Source organism: Nothoprocta perdicaria, unplaced genomic scaffold (assembly GCF_003342845.1).
Source record: "Nothoprocta perdicaria isolate Ctin4 unplaced genomic scaffold, notPer1 scaffold_15, whole genome shotgun sequence".
In the NCBI taxonomy this organism is placed as follows: Eukaryota; Metazoa; Chordata; class Aves; order Tinamiformes; family Tinamidae; genus Nothoprocta; species Nothoprocta perdicaria.
The window spans coordinates 4,024,978-4,047,586 of NW_020454649.1; the positions used below are offsets into that span (position 1 = coordinate 4,024,978).

Sequence of the window (22,609 nt, forward strand, 5' to 3'; positions counted from 1 at the left end):
CTCTCGTGCTTAGCAGTAAGTGTGCAGAGGAGCAGTGTGAGGTGCCCACCTTCACTGCTGCTCTTGGCAGTCTTATCTCACTTGCATGTAGACAAAAATGGCCTTTGCAACTGGAAATGACTGTCCTCCCCCAAGTCTGGGTTGTGGGCAAAGAGCTCTCAGTAAGCTAAAAGTTTGTAATTGCAGATGTTCATTTACACACGTTACAACTATTAAAATGACAGAAAGAAGCAATGACCAGTTTCTAACCTAGAACCAAGACACCTGATTTTTTTGCATGAAGATACTTCTCCAGATTATTATGTATTATGCAGATACTTCTGCATAATAACTACAGATAAGACAAGAGGAAACAGCCTCTAGTTGCATTATGGGAGGTTCAGGTTAGACATTAGGAAGAATTTCTACATGGAGAAAGCAGTGAAATCTTGCAGCAGGCTGTCCAGGGAAGTGGCAGAGTCACCGTCCCCAGCAGCGTTCAAGAAACGTGTAGATGAGGCACTTAGGAACACAGCTTAGTAGACATGGTAGTGAGTGGTTTACAGTTGGACTCAGTCTTGAAGGTCTTTCCCAATCATAACAATTCTATGATTCTATGACTCTAAGACATGTAAATAGTAAACTGTAAAAATATTACTTTTCATTTATCATGTTTATCTCTAATTTGAGGCCAACTTTTGTTGTAGCTAAAGTGAAGCTACGGGGCAGAATTCATGCTGAAGCCTCCACTCTATTGCAGTGTTTTGATTCAGTCAGTAACAACGTTCACCTTTGCAGCTATAATTCCTTGGGTCACCTCCAGCCCAGTCCCGATCTCACCAAAGGTGTTAAAACTTGCTCCATTATTCTCAGTGGATTTGAGAGATTTTCTATCTTGCCTTGTGACACTGTGAAAGTTTAAACAATAATTTAGAACATGCCATGTCTCTTATAAATGTATGCAACAAATAGATTAGGAACACAATTGTTCAAAATAGTTATTTCTATTAAAAGGAAAAAAAAAAAGGTGCCTTGATCATCAGATGTACTATTCCCCATAGCCCTTATGTTCACAAGGGTTTTTTTTCAGCAGCAAAAACTAGCAAAACAGAGGGAGAAAGAGAGAATATGTATGTTAAGTCCCTAGGGATATCTGGGAAACTTGTATCCTTGTGAGAACTAAAGGATTTAACAAAACTGAATAGCTTGGATAAGGTAGCAATTTCTTTAATACCACATATCTACTTCATATCTGTAATAGAAGAGCATCTAATACAGCAAATTTGTTTTCTCCCTTTCTGTGTTTTCAGTGGTTAAATGCTTTGCACATAGCGAGGGGAAAAGAGTATTGAACTCATTGGCTTTTTTTAAAGCTACCTTAAATAGGGCCTTTGAAGATTTCAGCGGAGCTCAAGTTCAAATGTCTCCTGTTTCCTCTCAGAAGGTTTGAAGGATTTGGGAAGGTGAACAAGCAGATCTATAATTAAAGAACAGTTGATAGTAACTATCCTCCTTTGTTAGCATTCTCAGGCCACCTCCAAATTTAGATGGTTAAAGAAAACCCTGTCCTATTATAGTTCTGCCATAGTTTAGATGCCACCATTGCATAGCAGCAGAAAAGCCCTTCTGACATCCAGAGTACATCCCCTTTCTGACCGCAAGAAGTTCACAGTCTTTGCTTTACTTATTAAAGAAAACATTATAATTTCTTACAACAGCAATCCCCAAAGCTGCAATGATTCTATCGCAATATGAACCATTTGGATTTGAGAAAATGATTTATCTGAGAGTACAGAGACATCTTAATGCTAAATCAAAAGAAAAGGCTGTAATAAGGTAACAAACCATGTAAAATGCAGAGAGTTTTTTTTTTTGGGGGGGTGGGGGGGGGAACAACATACAAACACATACATTTCCCAAAAAGGAAGATACCAATTATTTAGAACTAGGGAAAAGACTGCTTGTGTGGGAGCCAGCACCTCCCTGCACTACCCTATGCAGCCCAGTCACTAGTGAGAAAAGGCAAATTTGAAGAGAATAAACATTAACAGGAGTGGCGGTGTGGAGACCTCCCACCAAATCTACTTTTTACAGCTCAATTATTTAATGCAATTTAAAGTTCAGACACTCAGGCATGCAACCCAGCTAAATCTCCTGGTGTGTAACGAGGAGAGTGTAATTATGTGGTGCTGGATAAATTCAAAGAAACTTTGAGGTAGACTGTTTTAAAAGAAACAGTCACCGGAGAGATGAATGAATCGCCCAGCTTTTCAATAGAGGACTCTAGAGGGCTACATCTATAGCGCACACAAATAGCAACAGCCCCCCTGAAGGCCTGGTAGGGCTGGGATTGTATAGCCCTCGGAGAGGCAGTGTAAAGCTCCTCAGGTGGTAGCGCTTTCCTAAAAAAATTAAAAATAAAAGAGTAGAAAGGCACGAGCGGCCAGGTGCCGCCACCGCCATTAGCTTCAGCAAGGCCAGGAGGGCGCAGGAAGCGAGGGGGATGCCAGGAAGCAGAGGAGGCCGCGCTCCCGCCGAGGGCCCGGCCTGTGCACGGGGCTGTGCCGGGCCGGCAGCCGGGCCCGCTCCAGCGCCTCGCGGCCCCCCGCACCGGCTGCCTGGGCTCCCTCGCTGCAGGAAATGCAGAAAACCAAGCGCCACAGCAGCAAAGCACCACAGGCTCCCTCTGGGAGATAGCTCAGGATGAAATGTTGGCATTTTACCTTTTGAAATGAGCTTTTCTTGAAGTACTCTTTATAGGTTTCATTATACAACCCCATAATTGAGCATATGTAAAAAACACATCAAAAGCTTCTATTTCATTGGAATTCATTATCATCTGCAGAATTATCCACTAGGTGATGGTCAGGAAGAGAAGGGGCCCATTCATAATTAAAGTCCTAACAAAAGTCAGTGTCTTTTGATACTTCATTAAACAGAGCTCTCAAAAAAATAACAGGAGAAGGAATAATCATACCAAGCAGGACACAAGCACAAGAAGCCCTCTGAGTCAAACCAACCACTTCCTTCCTCTGTTCGTAAGGAAGACCATGTTGCCTCTCTACTGCTTTATTGCAAATGATTTTCAGAAATAACGATAAGAAATAGAGTTTCTCTAGCAGCTTCTCCAGGAAGATTCCCAGATGACAGTATAGGTGTCTTGGGAGTTGAGATTTCTTTTTTCTTTTCTAAGAAGTACTCTAAGACATTCTAAGCAACGACCGCTTCCCCTTTGAGGATTCTAGCTGCTGTAAAGCAGCTCTTTTGGAGCCTGAAGAGTTCTCCCAATATGAATGACATAGAGTAAACCCATATACTCTTTACTTCTTCTTTGAGGGCTCAACTCAGTGGTTATTTTCTCAATATCTCTGCACAGACCTAACTCACTTTCCTGTTACATTCTTCAGCTCTTTCTGCTTTCTTCTTCTTTAGCACTTTCCCAGCTTTAACCAGGAATGATGCCATAGCCTTCTACCCTACAAACACTTTTCCTTCTGGTTCAACATTTCTCTCTACACTTTCAGAAAACCTTTCACCTTTTTTTCTTCTCTAGAAGCTCTGCATTTGCACAGACTAAAGGTCACATAAGAGCCTATATAGCCTGAAGTATCTAGGGAGCCCAGCAAACCCACCTCTGACCATGCTCAAGGAAACTCCAACAGCATGTAGAAAACAGCCCAAGCTCCAAGAAAAGGTTCTGGCTCCTAGCACACCTCTCTTGTAGCCCATGCAGGGCAGGGGTTCATTAATTCCTCCCAGCTGTCTCAGCTCCTTTTCCCTGCAAATCCCCAGAAAAGCAGCTGTGGGACATCTTCTCACTAAGCTGAGCTCCTGCAGGGCTTGTCTTGATGAGGACCTGCCTCTGGGCTGCCTCCTCCCCAGGGGCTAGAGCAGACCCCACCACCCGAGCACTTCTCAAGTTTCATCTCTCTTCTCAAATCATCTCTGTTCTGGCTGCGCTCACCTGGAGCGGGAGATGAGGGGGTTGGATCCTGGGGCCTGAGTTGCATTTTGCAGCTTTTCTCTTTTGTGACTTTAAAAGCTGCAGAGCTCCTCCAGGGCAGTGCACAAAAGGAAAGATATTTGGTCAGATTTAATGCTGAAAAGCAGGAAGAGCCTAATTTAGTGTTCTTTCAGTATTTTTTTTTTTTTTTGAGCTTCTGCCCTATATCTCAGGTTGTATTAAGGCAGACTTGTTATTGCTTCTTGTTTTAAATTCTAATAAATGTTGGATTCTCTACTGAGCACAGAAATGAACAGCTATTTCAATAACAAAATCTGTACAAAAGACAGTGTTTTCCAAAGACGCTATTCTATCCCATAGCACAGGCTAAGCATTCCCTATGCTCCTCTTTCACAGAAAAATAAAATGTTAAAAAAAAAAATCTTATCCAAACCATGACAAGTTTGTGTGGTATTCTCATGATGACTCTAGAAGAGGTGAAAAATATTTAAATTTGTAAAACAATAAAATTCCTGTATTTCAGTTGTGGTTATTGATGTTTTATAAATCTCATGTGCAACACATTCTAGCTTTAGACTATTGGAACAAGTTTCTGATTTTAAAGATGAACTAAAAAGGCAGACAAATGTTTGCTTTCGCAAACCAGAAGCACAATTTACTTGCAGATGTGATATGGCAATTTTGCTTAGTTTGCATGTGAAATGTGAAAATTCTCTCTTTTTTTTTTCATTTGGCTGGCCTAATTGTGTTGATAAACATTAACATGTTTAAGCTTTCTTTGTAAAACTGTGTATTCAGCTTTGGCATATTCATGCTCATGCTTAGAGACCCCTTTGGAAGAGATGCTCACAATAAACACAGAAACAGAAAATCAGAATTATTGGTGCAAAGCTGCACGACGAGTCTAAAACCACTGCCTGGGTGGTGGTGGCAGCCGCCCGTGTGAAAGCTGGCCCTGGTCCGGCTGCCGGTAGAGGGAGTACGAGCCGGAGCTCTGTGCAGGCTTCAGATGCTGCAGGAAGGGTGAGGATGTGGGAGCAAAATAAACAAAATGCAGAGGCAAAAAGCGTGCCACTGTCAGCCACTGTGGGAATCATGACTTTGCAGGAGTGAGAGCAAAATAAGCTAGCATTATGTTTCATGAACTTGGCTCATCTTTGCAGTTTCACTGTACTTGAGCTACTTCTTGACCTTTGTGCTAGAGAAAAGTGGGATTTTCAGTTAATTCTGTATTTCAGAGAGGCAGGGTTGCCAGCTTTCTTGATCTTTTAAAGTTACAAATACACTAACGTAGGCAAAACTCCAGGAGTGTTAGTACTATGATTTCTCTTCTTCCTTTCTCCTTCCAAAAGGAGTACTCAAAGGAAAGTTTCCCTTTTCAGATATGTTCAAGGGAAGTTTGTATAGATTTAATATAGCTATAAGAAAGGAAATGATTTGGGCCTGCATTATTTGCAAACTGATTTAACAGGCCCACTTACTGAATCTGAGTGATTAGGTCACTGAATATCTGAGATACTTCTCAGTGTAAGCTGTAAATGACAAGGACAGAACTGTATTACAGGAAAGAGACCATGGTTGAGCTTTGGATAATCAAGGTTCTAGTTTGCATCATGCGTGCTTTGGCAACAGCTGATTCCTGTAGGCATAAAAAAGCAAAAACATGTGCAAACTGCAGCATGACATTGTCACTGTGAGCCAGTCAACACCTTCAAGGTCATCGTTAGGGGAGTCTTCAGCTTTTTTTTTTTTTTTTTTTTTTTGCTTAGTTGCATATGGTTGGTTAAGATTTATTGCAATGATTGCAAAGGGACACCTGCTAAATGTCAAAAGATTCCTGGGAAACCTGAAGTGTTTTGCTAAGGCAAAACTAAGTCTTTTACACTGCTTTCATGAATCCAGCTCAGTGGGCTATAGTCTAGTTCTCCTCAATTGTAAGGCTTTAAGGCAGAAGCATAACCACAAAAGATATTCAGAAGAATTTGTCCTCTCAGACAATTTATCAAAAATGGTAAGTCTTGCTTCCTGAGATTGCTGGTATACACTGTGTGCGGGTCAGATCCACGGCAGAAGTCAACGGGCATTGCTCTGTTTTCCATGGAGCCATGATGATTCGCACCAACAGAGCCCTTAATCCAAGCTCTTCTAAGTGTATCTGGATGAATTAATCTTAAAGTGGTAAAATTCATATTAAGACACTGAAAATATAGAGAAATATCTTAACATTCATGTTTCTAGAAGCTTCTACCAAAGTTTGCCATGTCTCTCCTTTGGCTGTGTTGAAGCGTTCCTGCCCTACATCACCATTTTATTTTCAGCTCAGCACTTCTTTTCTCTGAGCAATGAAACACTTGCTTTTCAAGACTAATATATGGCCCCTGAGTGAAGGCAAGGCTGTGATTCAAATCAAGAGTTCTGTTGACATTATAATCCTTAGGAGCACAGCTGGAGCATTTCATGAACAGTAGCAAAGACCCTCCATTGATTTACTGCCTTGGTATTCGATCAGGAGCCCATGTTCTGTGTCGTTAGCTGCAACGCACAAAAAATAACTCAGCAGACTTCTAATTAAGGCATTTAGCTCCTTGCCTATCTTGTAAGAAAAGATTTGTGCTATATATGAGATGATGCTGCTTTTATGGATTCTCACCTATTTTTATAGCAGGAGGGCTCCAGGCCCTAAGAAGATCCCTAGGCTATATATAAATGGGATACACACCGAAGATGCTCTCCAAGCAGAAGACTAATCAGTGTGGGATGGCAGGAATTTTCCCATTTCTCTCCGTACTCAGCATCTTTCTTCTTTATTCTGGCTCCAGTTTATGTAACTTGACTGCCTAGACATAGCCCTCTGGACCCGCAAGCTCCTGCTCTGGGCAGCAGGCAAGCCCTTCCCTCTCGGCAATGCCGGTCCCCCACCAGAGTATGCACGAGAGCAATTTCCAAGCCGTGCTCTTCCTCGTCTCGCCCCTCGTTCCCAGCGGCAGGGCTGCCAGCCCCTGCTGACCTGAAGAGGAGAGTTCCCTAGATTGTTTCCAGCTTGCACTGCTAGCCCCGCTGAACGAATAGCACTTACAGTATTTTGGGGTGGTGACTCACAAGAAAGTCATGAATGCCCCCTTACGGGCTGTCCGAAGCCCCTGCTAAGAAGTGTTTTGTTTTTTCTTGTTTTCGTTGTCCAGGCTGCTTGCAGATATCTTCACAAGACTCGAACGCAGTTTTCTCGATTTGTTGTCCGTTATCAAGCCGCACCCTAAAGGGTGACAGCTCGGACACCGAGGCTCCAGGCCGGCATCATTCCTACTTCTCTTACAAGTCCCCGCAGTGACAGTCACGATACAGAGCTCTTCTGGGTATCACAGGGGACACCAAAGCAGTACCCAGGGCCAAAGCCAGTGATGCTCCTGACTGCCTTTCAGTTACTTATCTCCCTGTTTATTTCAATGATAATTTAGACAGCTAAAGTTCCTGGAAAATCTAGGACTTGGGAATAAAGCTAAGTGCATCATAGTCATATTTTTTAACCTCAGTTGTGCTCCAGAAGCTTTAGTTATCCTCTCAGATAAAATTAAGTACTCAGGGATTATCATCACAGACACTTGTGTCTCTCAAAGCTTTAAATGATTTCATCAAGGCCAAAAAAAGTTACTGTCAAGGCATGCTCTGGATTCAAGTGTTCCTGGGGACAGAAGACCTGCAGTTCTTAGGCCAGCTCAGATTTGTAGCTCTATAGTTATTGCTACAAAGCTTTTATTTTTTTCCTACAAAAGTTGGGGTTTATCATGGCTGGGTCCTCAGGTAATATAAGACGTGTATCATGGCAATACAACAATTTCTACCAGCCTCCCGTGGCTCTCAGGCCACAGGCTGGTTCTCAGTTCAGCAGTAATCCCTCCATCAGTGTGATCCACCAGTGATGAAGATCCTACCATCTTCTAAAAAGTTTGTATCAAAGAAATATTGGAGGTATGAAGCTCTCAGGAGAATGGCAAAATAGAAGAAACTGGAAGTTCAAGCTGGGGGAGAGATGGCTTCAAAGCTGATCTGGAGCAGTGGTTGTGACAGCAGCCAATTGAACTCACAGGGCCCACAACTCACTCCCTAGCTCACCTTAGCTGGCCAGTGACCAGGGATGTGCAAGAAAGCCACATGCACCAGGCAAACTTCTCTAAGCTACAGATGGGTCTCAGGACTCATCCACAGGGTGGGTTTGGCTTTTTCCAATGCAGTGGTGTAATCGTGGGCATGAGGTCACAGGATGGGGACATATTACAAGTGCAGCACAAGTCTAAGCAAAGCTCCAGCTGAAATTTTTGATCCTGAATGTATTATGGGGGCGAACAAGTGCAGATGGCTCTTTCCTGGATGACTCCCAGCTTTATAGACTGCCAGGACAGGTCTGAAGCTTGTGAAAAACCCGGTCTGCCTCTCACTCCAGGATTGCCATGTGCGTGGATTACCTGTTGCTTTCCAGCACAGTCCCTGATCCCAGGAAGAGTTGAAAAAAGTCATGGAGATCTTTGGGTAGCTATAAGATTGAAATTCTGCATCACCCTTTTTGAATAGTTTTATCCTCCGACAATTTGCTATGGATGACTAAGTAGAGAGTACAGCTAAAAAGTAGTTGAGAAATACTTCGTTAGTTTTGTCAAACAAACAAAATATTCCATAACATCCTTTTCTCTTGCAGCCCTGACAGTACATTAAATCAGTGGGATGTTTTTTTTCACTAAACTGAGCAAGATCAGACATCAGTAAAATAATGTCATGTAAAATAACGAGAGTGTTAAGGTTTATGACTGCTTATTTGGTGGCGCTGAGGTTATCCAATGGGAGAAATACTACCAAAGTCCAGTGAGATATGGTTACCAGGCAGGAATCCCAGGAGATTCTATTTCCACACAGGAATCCCATGAGACAGTATTATCAAGCAGGAATCTGTAGTATTCAGTTTACCACAAGGCAGTAATATTAGATTTTTAGAATTAAATCCTGTGGTATCTTGTTTTATAAGAGTTGGCACAGAAGGAATAGAGAAAAACGCAATGGACAAACGAAATCTCCCCGGAATCTCAACTGGCAGCCCAAATCGCTGCAGTGATTTCTAGTAGAAATAAAATGTCACAGAATTTCCACATCCTGAGATATTTTACTAAAAGTAATACAAATCGCTTCAGTTCACCAAAATTAAGTCCAAAACATGAATACTTTTGTGATTGTTTTTTGACTGGTGAAATTCACTTCTGAATTTTGTTTATTTTTGTTTTTAGCAAGGGTAGTACTATTTCATCAATGTGTAATACCACCATTCTAAATCAGCATTAACCACGATAATTAGTTCTTCAGACCAATATCTTTTACTGCACATGTGTGATGCTTCACACAATGGTGTCTGCAGCATTTGAGTGATATAAAAATATAATAGAATTGATCAAGCTAAATTCATTCTCCACATTATCTCTTTTCATAGTACTAGTCACATTGGCATTTACGATGAGAAGTGACCAGATATGGGTTTAAAGGAGACCTAATTTAATTCCAACTTCTTCTTGGAGGTTTCGTCACTAATCACATGAGTTTTGACAGTTTGCCAGTCATAAAGAGTGATCTGAGAAAAACTTCCACCCTCCTTTCCACAAGAGGAAACTAAAACTCACTATTTCTGTTTGGTCACAACAGATTAGTGTAAATGCTGATTTCATTTTAACTGTAATATGCTTAACAATATCATAATAAAACTTTCTCAGTATTTAATCAGAGGAAATTTCTGACAAAGAACCATATCCTCTTAAAATAAAAGCGAGAAGAGCTGACAGGCTGATTCATTTTGTGATCAGCTGAATAAAAGCTGAGTATGCATTAAATTAAAACCCAGCATCAGGTTCAAGCTCTACCTTTACTTCTTCAGTCTTTTCAAATAAATCTTCTCATACAATCTCTCATGAAGATATATTTTGGAAGGTGAATGACAGATGCAGTAGGTTAAAAACTCTTATGGCCCATACATCCGAACAAACAGATAGAATGACGCAGATCTCAAAAGTTTATCTTAGTGGAGAGGGAGACATGGAAACTAAGAGGCAGATCTAGACAGGAGAGTAGAAAACTGTTGAAAAGCATCTGCGCTGGGGAAGGTAAAAGGCAATCAACGGGGAAGCTGAGAAGAACTGCAAGAATCGGGAGCAAAAGCCACTGAAATGAATGCAAAGACCCCACAGATGTCCCTGCCCTGGCACCAAGCCTCCGGTGGGATGCATGGAAGGTCATTCTGAAGAAACTTGTCCTTCTGGTACTGCTGACAACAAAGGTGTTACAGATGTGACAGTGTCAGGTATTCCTCTTGCTTTTCAAAGCTGCGGAAGGACTTCTGGTATTCAGATGAGATTACAAGCTGAAGAAAAGGCAGTGGCAGGAAGGAATATAAAACTCAAGAGGCATTAGCCTGTTTGCTGTGTTTGAGAATATGTTTGCTTGAGTGCTTGTGAACAAGAAAGCAGGCACTGCTGAATAGTAGGCTTAAGGAAAATCAGTTTAGCCTTAGAAGAGGGTGTAGATACACTGATCAGATCTTAAACCTAAAAGACATAATCAAACAGAAGTGTGAGCATGGGAGACTTGTGAATGTGCTAAGTGAACCATTAGAAAGCATATCACCTATAGTGTGGACATAGGTGACACAGAGGTACAAGAAAGAGTACAAAGGAAGATCACTGGTAAGGACAGATGGAAGAGTTATTGAAGGCAGGCTCTGGAGAGATGCACATCAGGACCACAGCAATCTCATGATCAGCTCAGCAGGTAATGCCTTGGGACCATTAGAGCCCACAGAGCCAACAGCCACCAGATGCTAATCGCTTGCAGTCCCCAGTGACAACAGAGCTAACCACACTGGCGGTTCACGGGCAGCTGCATCTCTTGGGATCTTTGCGAGAGCCCTGAGAATTAATACACTCCTTTTGCTTAGGGACTGACATGTATCCTTGTGCAGAAGGCTGAGAAGGGAATGTGATGTTTGAAGGGAAACATCATTTGTGAGTGGGGCCTGCATTGCGATATCTGTCATCTCTGCTGGGAAATGTAAAAGGTAGATCAACAAGGGAGCCAAGACTAGCTGCAAGAATCAGAACCAAAGATTATCAAAAAAAAAAAAAAAAACCCCAAAAAAACCCACCCACTCTTTTTGCATAGAGACCAATTTCACACGTTGCTACAACATAGACAACGGAAATTAAAATGACCGTACACCTTAGAAGAATTAACATCGGTATGTTCAAAGGCTATTTTTTGTATTTCACTTACTGGCATGAAAAGAAAAACTGCACTAATCCTGACTCATACTTGTTTACTTTGTCTATGAGCATGTATCCTTTTTCTCCAGTATTTGAACAACTGCAAATTAGTTACTGTTTATTACAAAACAAAAGAAGAAGAATCAAATTGCCAACACATGCAGTATTGGGTTCCCTCTTTTCACCCCCAGGGGGAGATTGTAAAAAAATACACAAGCATCACTTTTTCAGAAAGGAAGCCAGACATCCTTTCCAAACTAAGGTGCACTGTATCTATCATCACCACAAGTGTGCACTTATGATAAAGTGTATGTGCAAAGACCTGGAAGTTCACGCTCTTTCGCACTAGGATATCCTATTCCCAGTTCACAAAATCTAGCCATAAGTAGAAAGTTTCCATTAAGTTAATATTACTCATACAGTGGCACTGCATAAAGACAGAGCTGCTAACAGACCATACCCAAGCATAAGCCAGACTGCAGCCTGCAGATATAAGCAAAAAGGCAGGAAACACTTGTCCCTACACTCCTCTCCAATCACAAGAGCTGGAGACTTGGCCCAACTCAGGCTCAGTTGCCTTCACAGATGTTGGGGTAGGAAGACACGACTGATTTATAGAAGCAGGAGAGCCATGATTTCAAAGTGAGAACATGTTTTGTACTTGAGAACACCACTGAAAAGTTAATTAAAAGTTCAGGAAGTCTCTCATTCTCCAATATGCCACTACTAGCACATCATTTCATTAAGAAGATACACAGTAAATTCAGAAGTGCACCAAATGTACTGTACTATTTGTGCTCTGCCATTTCATCACCAGGTATAGCATGTGGTTGACTAGAAGGTAGATATGTAGTCCAGAAAGTAAGCGTAAGCAAGCTAAGCATCTAGGCTTCTGCTGTTGTCAATGGAGGAAGTTGTGGAAGAGTGGTGTTTTATGCCAGCTAAAGTGTGTCTTTTAGGATGGAATGAATCTTCTTGGTTGGACTACATGATCTCTACTGGTTGCTTCCAGCCTCAACCATTCTGCAATTCTGTGATTCCTTTGGAAGTGCTTGCTTTTCTCATTGAAGACAGACAACTAGCTGAGATTGGACACCTAACTTCTGGACAGCCGGCATTAGGTGAGAAGTCCCTCTCTTGCAGTATTAGCTTTACCAGCCACCAAGACTCTTCACTTGCTAAGTAAAACTGCTCTTCTGCCTTGCTATGAAACACACTAAACAAGCATGTGTGCTGTGGAGGGAGGGAGAGAAGAGAAAATGTTCTCTATTATTCTAAACAAAAAATTTCAGCATTTCAGTATTTCCTTATCAGCCCTTCTTCACTACAAGACTTGATTACCCAGAATGTTCCCAACAGCTGCGCAGCACATTGATAGGAACATACAGAAAACATAACCAAAGAAAGAGATGCAGGTTTCTGGACAGAGTTTGCAGAGCTCTCTGGGGCACTCCAGCCTAGAAGCAAATGATACACGCACGGTAGGAAATCCTCTGTGCTGGTCTGCCCAAAGTGCTGCGCAATAGTCAGACCGCAGATTCCAGCAACACCAGTAATGTTCTCTCAAGCATCAGAAAGTGTCAGAGAAATCTACTCTTCTCTGAAAAAACACTGATATTTCAAGAAGTTTGTCTTATTCTGCTTGTACATAGCATGCTTCTAAAACCTTTGCAAAACCATCATTCTCATCTTCACCTTTTTCCACAGAACCTTTCACTAGTATGTTCTTCATTGTCAGTCTCACTAGCAGCACCTCATGTGTTCACCTCTCCAAATAAGTATTTAATGCGTATTTTCATAATCTTGGCTTAGCAGCCACTTGTTTCACAGTGATAAAATGCTGTTATTGCACAGTGACTTGCTGAAGTCAGGCAGAATCGCAAGGCAGCCTGCGCAGCAAATCACAAGATTGAGACTTGGGGCAAAAATCTGGTCATGAGTTTGGTTTGGGATTTATTGCTCAGCAACTTGGAGCACAGCTACTCAACAGCTGGCTCTTTAGCCAAAACACACTGGCAAACAGAGAAAAATTGTCATGGTAACAGTGTTACAGTGCATAGTGCAAAAATGGTGCATGGTGCACTCCAGTCTACTAAGTGAATTCCTGAGTGGTACCACAATAAAAATTATGACTAATAATAACTTGCAATAATAAGTATCACTACTGCTAATAATAGAAATTGTTATATTTATAGCACAAAAACAGCTAGATGTCTTTGACTAGTATTTGGTGACTCCAAACTGCTGTTTAAGTGTGTCTGGCTGATTTCTTACAAGCTCCGCGCTGAAGTATTGCAGCTCCCCCAGCAATACAGAGCTAGCTTGGGAGCAAAAGCATTCTGCATATTCCCCTCCCACAAACTGCTGTGGCTCCAAAGGGGTAATAAATGACAACACTGTGCAAGGTTTGTTCTTGCAATCCTAAATGATAACTGCGCCCAAGCCATAGCTGCTTTAAGTGGCAGTTTTGGGGTTGTTTATTTGTATTGACACCATGAATTTTTCCTGCTGTGCCAGTGCCAGTTTAGAGCACAGACTCACAAACAGGTGCCTCTACAATGCACAAGTGGTGATGGTGGACAAAAAAGCACTTTCTATGCTTTGTAGAAACCAAGCATAGAACAATCCTGGGCAGCTTGATTCTTCTTGCTGATCTCCCTGTCCTCAGAGCTCCACACCAGGGACCTCAAGGAAGCTGTGACATGTCAAATTCATGATGCTGTCTGCCTCTTCAAACGCTGATGTCAAAAAACTGGTGCTACTACCTAATACCACATTCTTATTAAACCATTCCAGCAGCAACTAAGTGGAGATTTCCAGGAGAACAACCAGCACAGCTTCTAGGTTTTTCTTGCTCTCTCTCACTTTGATAATTTCTGTTCTCCGGCCACCATGACTTTGCTGGGACCCCAGTTCATCTCCTTGAGAAAAAGGCCACCAGGACAGCCTTTTGGATCTCTTCTCTTAGAATAAGGTAGAGCCAGCAACAGCAAACACCTTGTGCTCCACTGGTTGACAATGCATGACCTGGGCCTTCTTCCTCTCAAAATAAAACCATAATAAATAGATATCATTCACCTGTGCTGCTATATCAGTGTTGGGCAATGAGACCAATGAAAATAGATTGACTGCAGCAATTTGTAATTAGAACATGTAGCAAGAGTGTTGAAAATTAGCAGTTGCCCGAGCTTTTTAGAAGACAAGTCAGCCAGTGGCTTATTTAGTTTCCTGCTGTTTGTAGTTTCATTGTAATTGAAGTCTTAGAATAAACTTTGTCAGAAAAATAATAATGGTAATAACGGCATGTAGACAATAGCAGCAGCATTTTACAGTGAGGACTATTGTATCATCATTATGTTCTTTTGTTTTCCAGTGTAAGAAATTCAGCCCTAAAGACTCCAGTGCTTTTCTTTTCTGAGTTCCTACATCGGATCTTCAAGTGATGATTAGCACCCCAGTATGATGGACCTAACAACCCTTATGTAAAATAAATTTACAAATTAAAAAAATGGAATAGGAGGGAGAAGAAGAATGCAGGATCATTTTGAAAGGAATGTTTTAAACATCGGGAAGTATTTCCATCCAAACACTGCTACCCATATTTAGCTTTAATCCCTTAAAATAAGCAGTTATGCTGAAAACTTAAGATCATTTTCTCATCTCTCACTGCAGCATTATGAGGGGTCATTCACGTACATAAAGATGAACATTATTCCCACTTAAAACTTTCTTTGAATTTCTAGGGCAATGCTAAGCAGCCGTGGATGTACCAAAATCAGCCCCTCTGTTTTTGCCAGCTTCTTCACATGCTGGAATGAATTGCAGGCAGCTTGTTCCATGTGGGTCAACAGGAGCTCTGCTATGCCTTTTGTGGCGGAGGGCGTGCTGCAGTGGTTATTATAAGACTGCAAGACTTTGGGGTTCGCAGGGCTTTTTCTGGCCATGTCTCTGACTGAGTGGAATATTTTGTGACTTATATAGCACGTGGCAAATAGCATAGCAGTGACTGCACAGCACTGTCTGAATTCCCTGGGCAGGGAGTTTTCCCCTCGTTATGTGTCATTCCCAACCCACTGTCCAGTCCAATAGCTCACAAGTACATCCTCCATTCCCATTAACACCAGTAATAATGTACATAAAAATCCATATCAAAATAATCATTCTGATTAGGTGTTCATTGCAGAGAGCCAAGGAGACTGTGCGGTTTCATTCCAATCCTGTTCCCCAGGAACAAAAGTAAACACCTCAAAAGATGTACTGTTACAGCAGTACTATCATATGAAGAACCATCCAAAAGAAATTAATCAGTCTCTCTTTTTCATTTGCTTACTGATTTGTTTTACCTACATCCATTTAGTTCCTTACTGTAATACTGCTATTACTGTAGTTCTTGTTGCTTTATTAACAAAGTCAGAAAAATGGAAGGGAAGCAGTCAAAGGCAGCATCTAAATGGTTGACTAGACTGGAGCTGTTCTTGGCCTTGAAAAAAAAAGAGGAATTTGATAAAATAAAAAAGCCTGCAGTGAGCTATGTTATCTCTGCAGGTTCCTCAGTATTGGGTGGGTTTTTCTGGGTGAGGGTTGTATCTCCAATACTTAGCTATATCCCATGTGATCCAAACTTGGACTGAGTGGCAATTATTATAACTACCAGGAGATGCTGTTTAAAAGTGGAAGGGAATAGCAAAATAGTAAATATGTCAAAATCTAAGAGAAATCCTCTAGACATGTCTGATTTCCTAACACATTAACATATTTTCCATGCTTCGCAATATGCTTCTTAGCTACACATCTAGCTTCCTAGCTTTCCTTTCCAAATAGGGGAAGAAGTTAGTTAATTATTATTATACCTAATAATTTATCTAATTACTATTGCTGTCACTAACTTCAAGCAAAACATTATCTGATAGGAAGCTCCACAGTGGTGTGGTCCTCAGCTCTATAGCTGCCCTGTCCTCTGTGGCCTTTGTGGCCTATAGTTTACTTTTCAAAGACTTACCCAGCAAACAAAACAGTTGCTTCTGGCTGTACTCTGTCACCAGTCTGATTTCATCAGGAGTAACGCAGTGCTGGGCTGAGTGAGCTGGTTGTTAAATCACAACACTGCAGTAGGATACAAGTTAAGCTGTGCTTCTATAAAGTGTTTTCAAGGCTCTTCATGTGTCAGAGTGCAAAATAAAGCTTCAGCCATTGCCTGTATCAATAGCAGGTATTGCAAATGAGAATTATTTAGGAGTTTTCTGAACACCTGGGCTCCAGTCCTTGCCTGATGCACTTTCTTGGGCACTCTGGAAGGTCATACAGTCTGTCAGTGCATGGAAGTGAGGGAGCACAGTGCAGAGTTGCTGCAGGTCTTCAGCCCATAAAGACCATACGTACCTTCCTCAGATCCCTGTGATCCTGATGCCCACTCTGCCACCCCAGGTGTATGGGAATGCCCCTCACTTGAGAGTCAGGTACCTGCCACTCACAGCCACAGGTGGCAGTGGACTGTGGAGGACGACAGCAGTGCTGGACTCACAGGAGTGCTCTGAGGGTACAGCCACCCACTCCAGAGAAGACTTGAACCTGGGAGTGATGAGAGCTGTGGAAAGTCCAGGAGTAAATAAGGAAAAGAAACACTCACACGTTTCATAGATGCGACACTAAAGGTCAACTGGAAAAGTTACTCTCCTACATGTTCAGTGAGGTTATGATTTATACAGCTATGTCCATATATGTTCTGACAGATTTTAAGTGGTGCTTTGCTGGGCAGTTTTAAAATTCAGCAATACATGTCATTTGCTTACAACAGCCAGTTTCCCTCACATTAGCCACCAGCAGAAAATGATTCATCCAAGAGAGGCCACATGTTGAACAGATTTGTCTAAAGAATTATGCTACGTTCAAAGTCAGCCCAAACATTCTCACACAAAAAGTTAACTTAAGCTACTATTTCCCACAATAATAATAATAAAAATAAGCTTAACAAACACTTATACTGATTCTCAAAACTCATTTTCTATTATGCTTCCTTTTACCAGTTTTCTTTGGCAGGGTGTCAAGTAATGTATCAGCAAAAGTATGTTTCATAATCCGACAAAAGGAAAAAATATAGGTATATTTTTAGTTTGAAACTGTTTATAATTTCAATAGGTAAAAAGAATACAGGACAAGGAAGAACAAAATAGCATATGCAGAAATGTCAGCAATGAATATGAAAGTATAAGCATATGAATTTTTAAGCATATATTTTAAGCATATAAGAACAAGCCTGCAGGAGAACTAAGTTTCTAAAGAGTAACAATATTAATAATAAACTCCCCTTTGAAACGTTTTTCTCCAACTAGAGTCTTAACAGATTTTCCTACGGATCTTAGGTTCCTACTCCTTGAAGCATGAGGATGAGGGCTGTGAACCTATGAAAAGACCCCAGAACCTGATATCCTCCAAAATGGTCTGGTTCAGTTGACAAAATTCCCAGGACATTTCCATTGTCCTGCCCCACTGAGTCTTGCTCTTCCATAACACCAACTCCAATCACGTATTCCCCCTGTGTTAAAAAAACACTGAACTCATCCTGTCATATACTGAATTTGAGAAAGATGATAGCCCTGAAGAGCTCTGATCCCTCATGCTGATTGCACTCATCCCACTGCCCCATGGAGAAGCATCCCAGGCTGGCACCTCCACTTGCAGGAACTCACATTAATCTCAGCATCAGAGAGACATCCCATTTAGCACTGCTACAAATTCCTCCCTTAGCTGGTTTTCATGCCATAGTTTTCCAAAGCTCTTTTTCATGCCAGCTGTAGTTCACACATAATTATTCAAGTAGGCAGTGGCACCACAGAGGCAACTGCAGAATATCTAGTAGGTAAAAGACATAGTTCAACCCTGCAGTTAAGGTCTGTGGTTTTATTTAATCATCCTTTACCATGAACACAACTTCCACAAATGGCAATTGCTTTTGTAATCCTGTCAGCGTGTCCTGAGGATGGACAAGGGAGGTGACAGCTACAGAAAAAAAGGAAGAAAAAGAAGAGAGAGTAGTGGGCAAGGAGAAAAATCTGTGGGCAAAAGAGATGATAATAGCTAACAGAACAAAAAACTGCTGGGAAGATAGTGTGATAGTGATAGATGGGATGGGATGGGATGGGATGGGATGGGATGGGATGGGATGGGATGGGGGTTTCCGCTGTGGGGACTACTTGATTAAAAAGAAGCATGGGGCAAAGCTACAGCCTGCAGAGACAGGGTGAGAGGTGGAGGCTCTAATAGATTGTCCAGACGCATTTCTTCACCTGAAAGGTGCTCCTGCGCCAGGCACTGACGAGGACCAGCAGGACAAGGAGGTGGCCTGCCGTGGCTATGTCAGCTTGATGAGGCGCTGATGAGGGCCAGCAGGTCAAGGAGATTCCCTGTCGTAGCTACGTCAGCTTGGTTGGCTAGGAGCAGCCCCCAGTCTGCTTGTGAGCTGCTAACCCCACACTACCACCGAGCTGACGTTGCAGGAACAGTTAACCCCACAGCTCAAAAGCAGTAAAGAAGTCAAATGCAGAAGCTGAGGAGAAGACTGCTAAGACACTGAATGTATTCACGGAAAGTCAAATGACCATGGCTTGATGTTCCAGCTGGAACTCGTTGGCCCCTGCAATAATGGATGTATTTGGGCAGCATCATCACAAGCTGAAAGATGGAGACCTAGAAGGGCCAAATAGATGCAGACAGTCTTGTTCCCTCCGGTCTCTGCTTTATATAGGGATACTCAGAGATATTCTACTGTATAAGCTCAGCAGGACCAAAGGAAGTAGCTGCTGAAAAAGCCCATACCCATTACAAGCAAAGCGACACCCAATCTCCTCATTGAACCCATCCATATACATTGGAGGAAGTTACTGGTGCCTCTGTTGTTTGCTCAGCTTTGTAGCTGCCTGCTGCTGTCCTCCTTCGCTGCCCCTTTCCAGTACTCCAACATCACCCAAGATAATGACATTTTAATCACGGCAAGACGTGTACAACAGCAAACCACCCAGGCACATGGAGATCAAATAGACCATCTGGAAAAAGGGAGAGAAAAGAGTGCATCTGACTGTTGGCTTATGTGTGGGCAAACCCTAACCCTGTCCTGATCGTGCAGAGGGGCAGCCAGACATGGACATGAGAAAGGCTGCTCAGGCGAGTCCCTTTGGCAGGTCGCTGGGCAGGGGTCTTCCAAAATAACCAAAACTGAAGGGTGTGTGTGTGAATGGTGGGTAGGGTATGTGCCTGCTTTCTTGCCATGACTTCAGAGCACATGAACGTGGTGAAAGGGATTTTTGGCTAACAACACACTTCTCCATGCCCCTTCTAGTCTACTCCCCAGCCATCCAGATCAAAGGGTCTCAGAACAATATTTGTCATCAGTAGAAGAGCACATAAGCTCTTCTACTGCCCCTTCTTTCAGGGACATTCACATCTATTTAGTGGGATCAATAAATACATAAACTGAATTATTGGCCTAAGCTCCTTTACAGATACAGAGTCAAATTCTCCTGAGTGCTGTCCCAGTGCAAATGCAGAAAAACTCCCACAAAATTTGCAAAGATAATCCAGATTTATTCTCTCTTTCCCCCCTTCTTTCAGAATACATGATACGGAATTTGAGTCTGGCTGTGAACTTGAATTCTATGAATCCTTTCTTACTTGTTGTACCTTAAGCCTAGAGGAATTTGGAAAGCAGAACTGTCTGAACTGTGACATCTATACATGCTTCTTAAGGATCAGAGCCAATACAAAGAGGAAGATATTTAACCTGTTGTCATATTTATATTGTTAAATTGTCAAATTTAACTTTAACAAATTGGTAACTTAATTGAATGTTCTGGGCGCTCTGTGTAATCACTTAAGATCTGATCTTACAAATATACAGACTCAGAGCCTGACAGGCTTTTAGGACCCCATTTCCATGTGTCCCAAAGGAATCTGGCCTCGACAGCCTTCAGGCCTGAAGTGCACATCCCCAACTTTAAGTTTCAGCACGCACCCACCGTTAGGCATATGATCTCACCTCCACAGGGCTCAGGCCTTGGACTTCATGCTTTCTGGCTCAGGGACATTCGCTCGCCCAAGCTGCTTAGCAAGCTTGACCTGACAGGCGTGCGGCGGAAGCGCCGCTACACTGCCGCGTCTCGCAGAGCATGGAAGAAGCCCTGGTTTTGGAGCAGGCTGCAATTGCGCTTTTCTGAAGCCTCCCAGAAGGACATGCTGTGCAGCACAGTCCCTGCAGGGCACGGGCACTCCTAGGCACAGAAGCAGCAGCTCTGCTTTCTTCTGGCCACTGCATAGTACTTTCATCCTGAGATGGTCCCCTGGGAAAGAAGTTGAGATGGGCTTCATGCAAAGCTAGTACCTGTCTGTGTATTTGATTTCATAAAAAAAAAAAAAAAAAAAAAAAAAAAAAACAGTTACCAACTACACAACTCTAGGTTGACTTCACATACGAATTTGCTTGTTTGACACATTAAGACAAAGGTGCACCTGGAAGGCCTTTCCAGTCCTCCCCAACACGGCAGCAGTCTCTCTTCCACACTGGCAGGGGTGGGAGGTGAAAGAACCTATTGCAGAGAGCAGAGGCGCATACGCACACCTTGTGTACATGCCCCTCACAAGAAGGAATAAAAGTGCATCATCTGGGTTTGCTTAGGTTTAGCGAAGGTCAGAGATTTTCGCACCTAGGTGAGCTGTCATCTGCCCCGGGGCAATTCTCTTTTCTCTCGCATCCTTTGCTAGAACAGCAGGAGTGCTTTGCTGGCGTGAAACACTGGACTGCCCTCAGGCTATAAAGGACTTGAGTCACAAACCACTTCACTCCTTTCCCCTCTCCTCCTCATTTCATATTAACTCAGGACTATTCAAAATTGTTCTAATATTCCCTCACCTGTTGGCTATGAAAATCTGCTGCAGGACGAGGGAGGTAACAAAACCTACAGCATTTGTTCTGATCAAAGTAACTCTGGACTGGTGTAGTCAAAACTTATACTTTTAAATACTGAGTTTCATTTGCAAAAACTTAAATGGAATTAAATAATCACTTAAGAACAACTGCATCATTAAGATGCAAAACCAACATATAAGTGAACGCAAAACAAAGATTAGAAAATAATCACACATTTAAGAAGCACAGCAATACTTGAGTGAATGGACAGCTTCAGGGTCAGAAATAAACTCCTGTCATTACAGCTCCTATCAGTACACTGAGCAACAAGGAGCTCTGCGTGTCCTGCCGTCCAAAGCAATGCTGAGCTTTCTGACTTGTTAAAGGGCCATGTAAATCAGAAACATGATTATTACTTTTGAACACAAGCTGCCTCTTTAATTTTTTTTTGCCCTTTATTAAAAATCTGGCCCTTTAATTGTTTAATCTTTTCTTTTTTTTTCTTTTCTTTTCTTTTTTTTTTTTTTTTTTTTTGTAAGTTCTTTCATTTTTCATTGCTTAAACCTCCCATGCATCAACTATTTTGGCTTTTAATGAAGGGATTTTTTTTTCTGCATCCAGCAAACAGTAAACCATGTCGCCTGGATACAGCCAAAGCCTAAATTCCACAGATTTCCACAAAGTCATACATTGTGTTGGAGGAAAGTGTGTTGGGCATTCTTTGATTTTTGTGCCCTGCATTAGCATTTGTAAGCACTTATAAAAGAGAGAGAGCAAAAGAAAGAGAGAAGGGGGAAAAGAGAGAGAAGAGAAAGAAAGTGAGAGAAAGGGGGAAAAAGAGAAGAGAGAGAAAGAAGAGAAAGAAGAGAAAGAAGAGAAAGAAGAGAAAGAAGAGAAAGAAGAGAAGAGAAGAGAAGAGAAGAGAAGAGAAGANAAGAGAAGAGAAGAGAAGAGAAGAGAAGAGAAGAGAAGAGAAGAGAAGAGAAGAGAAGAGAAGAGAAGAGAAGAGAAGAGAAGAGAAGAGAAGAGGAGGCTGTTGTGATGAACGCAAAATATGACCGTTTCTTCTAAAAAGTTTGTGCTGTCCCTGCCGTTTAGCACCAGCGCCGGGCTCCCTCTCCCCTCAAGGCGCTGCGGAGCTGTTAAGCATCTGGGGGTGATAATTTGACTTTGGGCTAAGCCGGAGGGCTGCAGCAGGCAGCAGTAGGTGGTGATGTAATAGGTACCAACGCACATGGATATATAAATATCGTGGCGAGGGCTGAAGCGCTATGGCTGAGCCGCTGGCCAAGAAGCCGGGCACTTCGGACAAGGCTCCCGCCGCGGGGATCAAGTTCAGGAGCCGCCGCTCCCGGGATTTGCTCTCCATGCAGCCCGCGCGGGGCAGCCGCGCACGGTGGGCGGCCTGAGCGCGGGGCTGCCCCGCTCGCCGAGCCCGCCGGGGGCCCTTTCCCCGCTCGCCCGCGGCAGCCGCGGGGCGAG

At 42.5% G+C, this 22,609-nt stretch overlaps 1 protein-coding gene across 1 annotated transcript in view; it reads left to right on the forward strand.

Moving 5' to 3' along the window:
• Nucleotides 1–22,398: 22,398 nt before the first annotated feature.
• FGF4 (fibroblast growth factor 4) overlaps nucleotides 22,399–22,609 on the forward strand; it is a 2,571-nt gene continuing 2,360 nt past the window's right edge. The window contains exon 1 of the mRNA XM_026034776.1: nucleotides 22,399–22,523. Coding sequence (XP_025890561.1) covers nucleotides 22,399–22,523 — 125 coding nt within the window. The remainder of the gene's footprint in view (nucleotides 22,524–22,609) is intronic.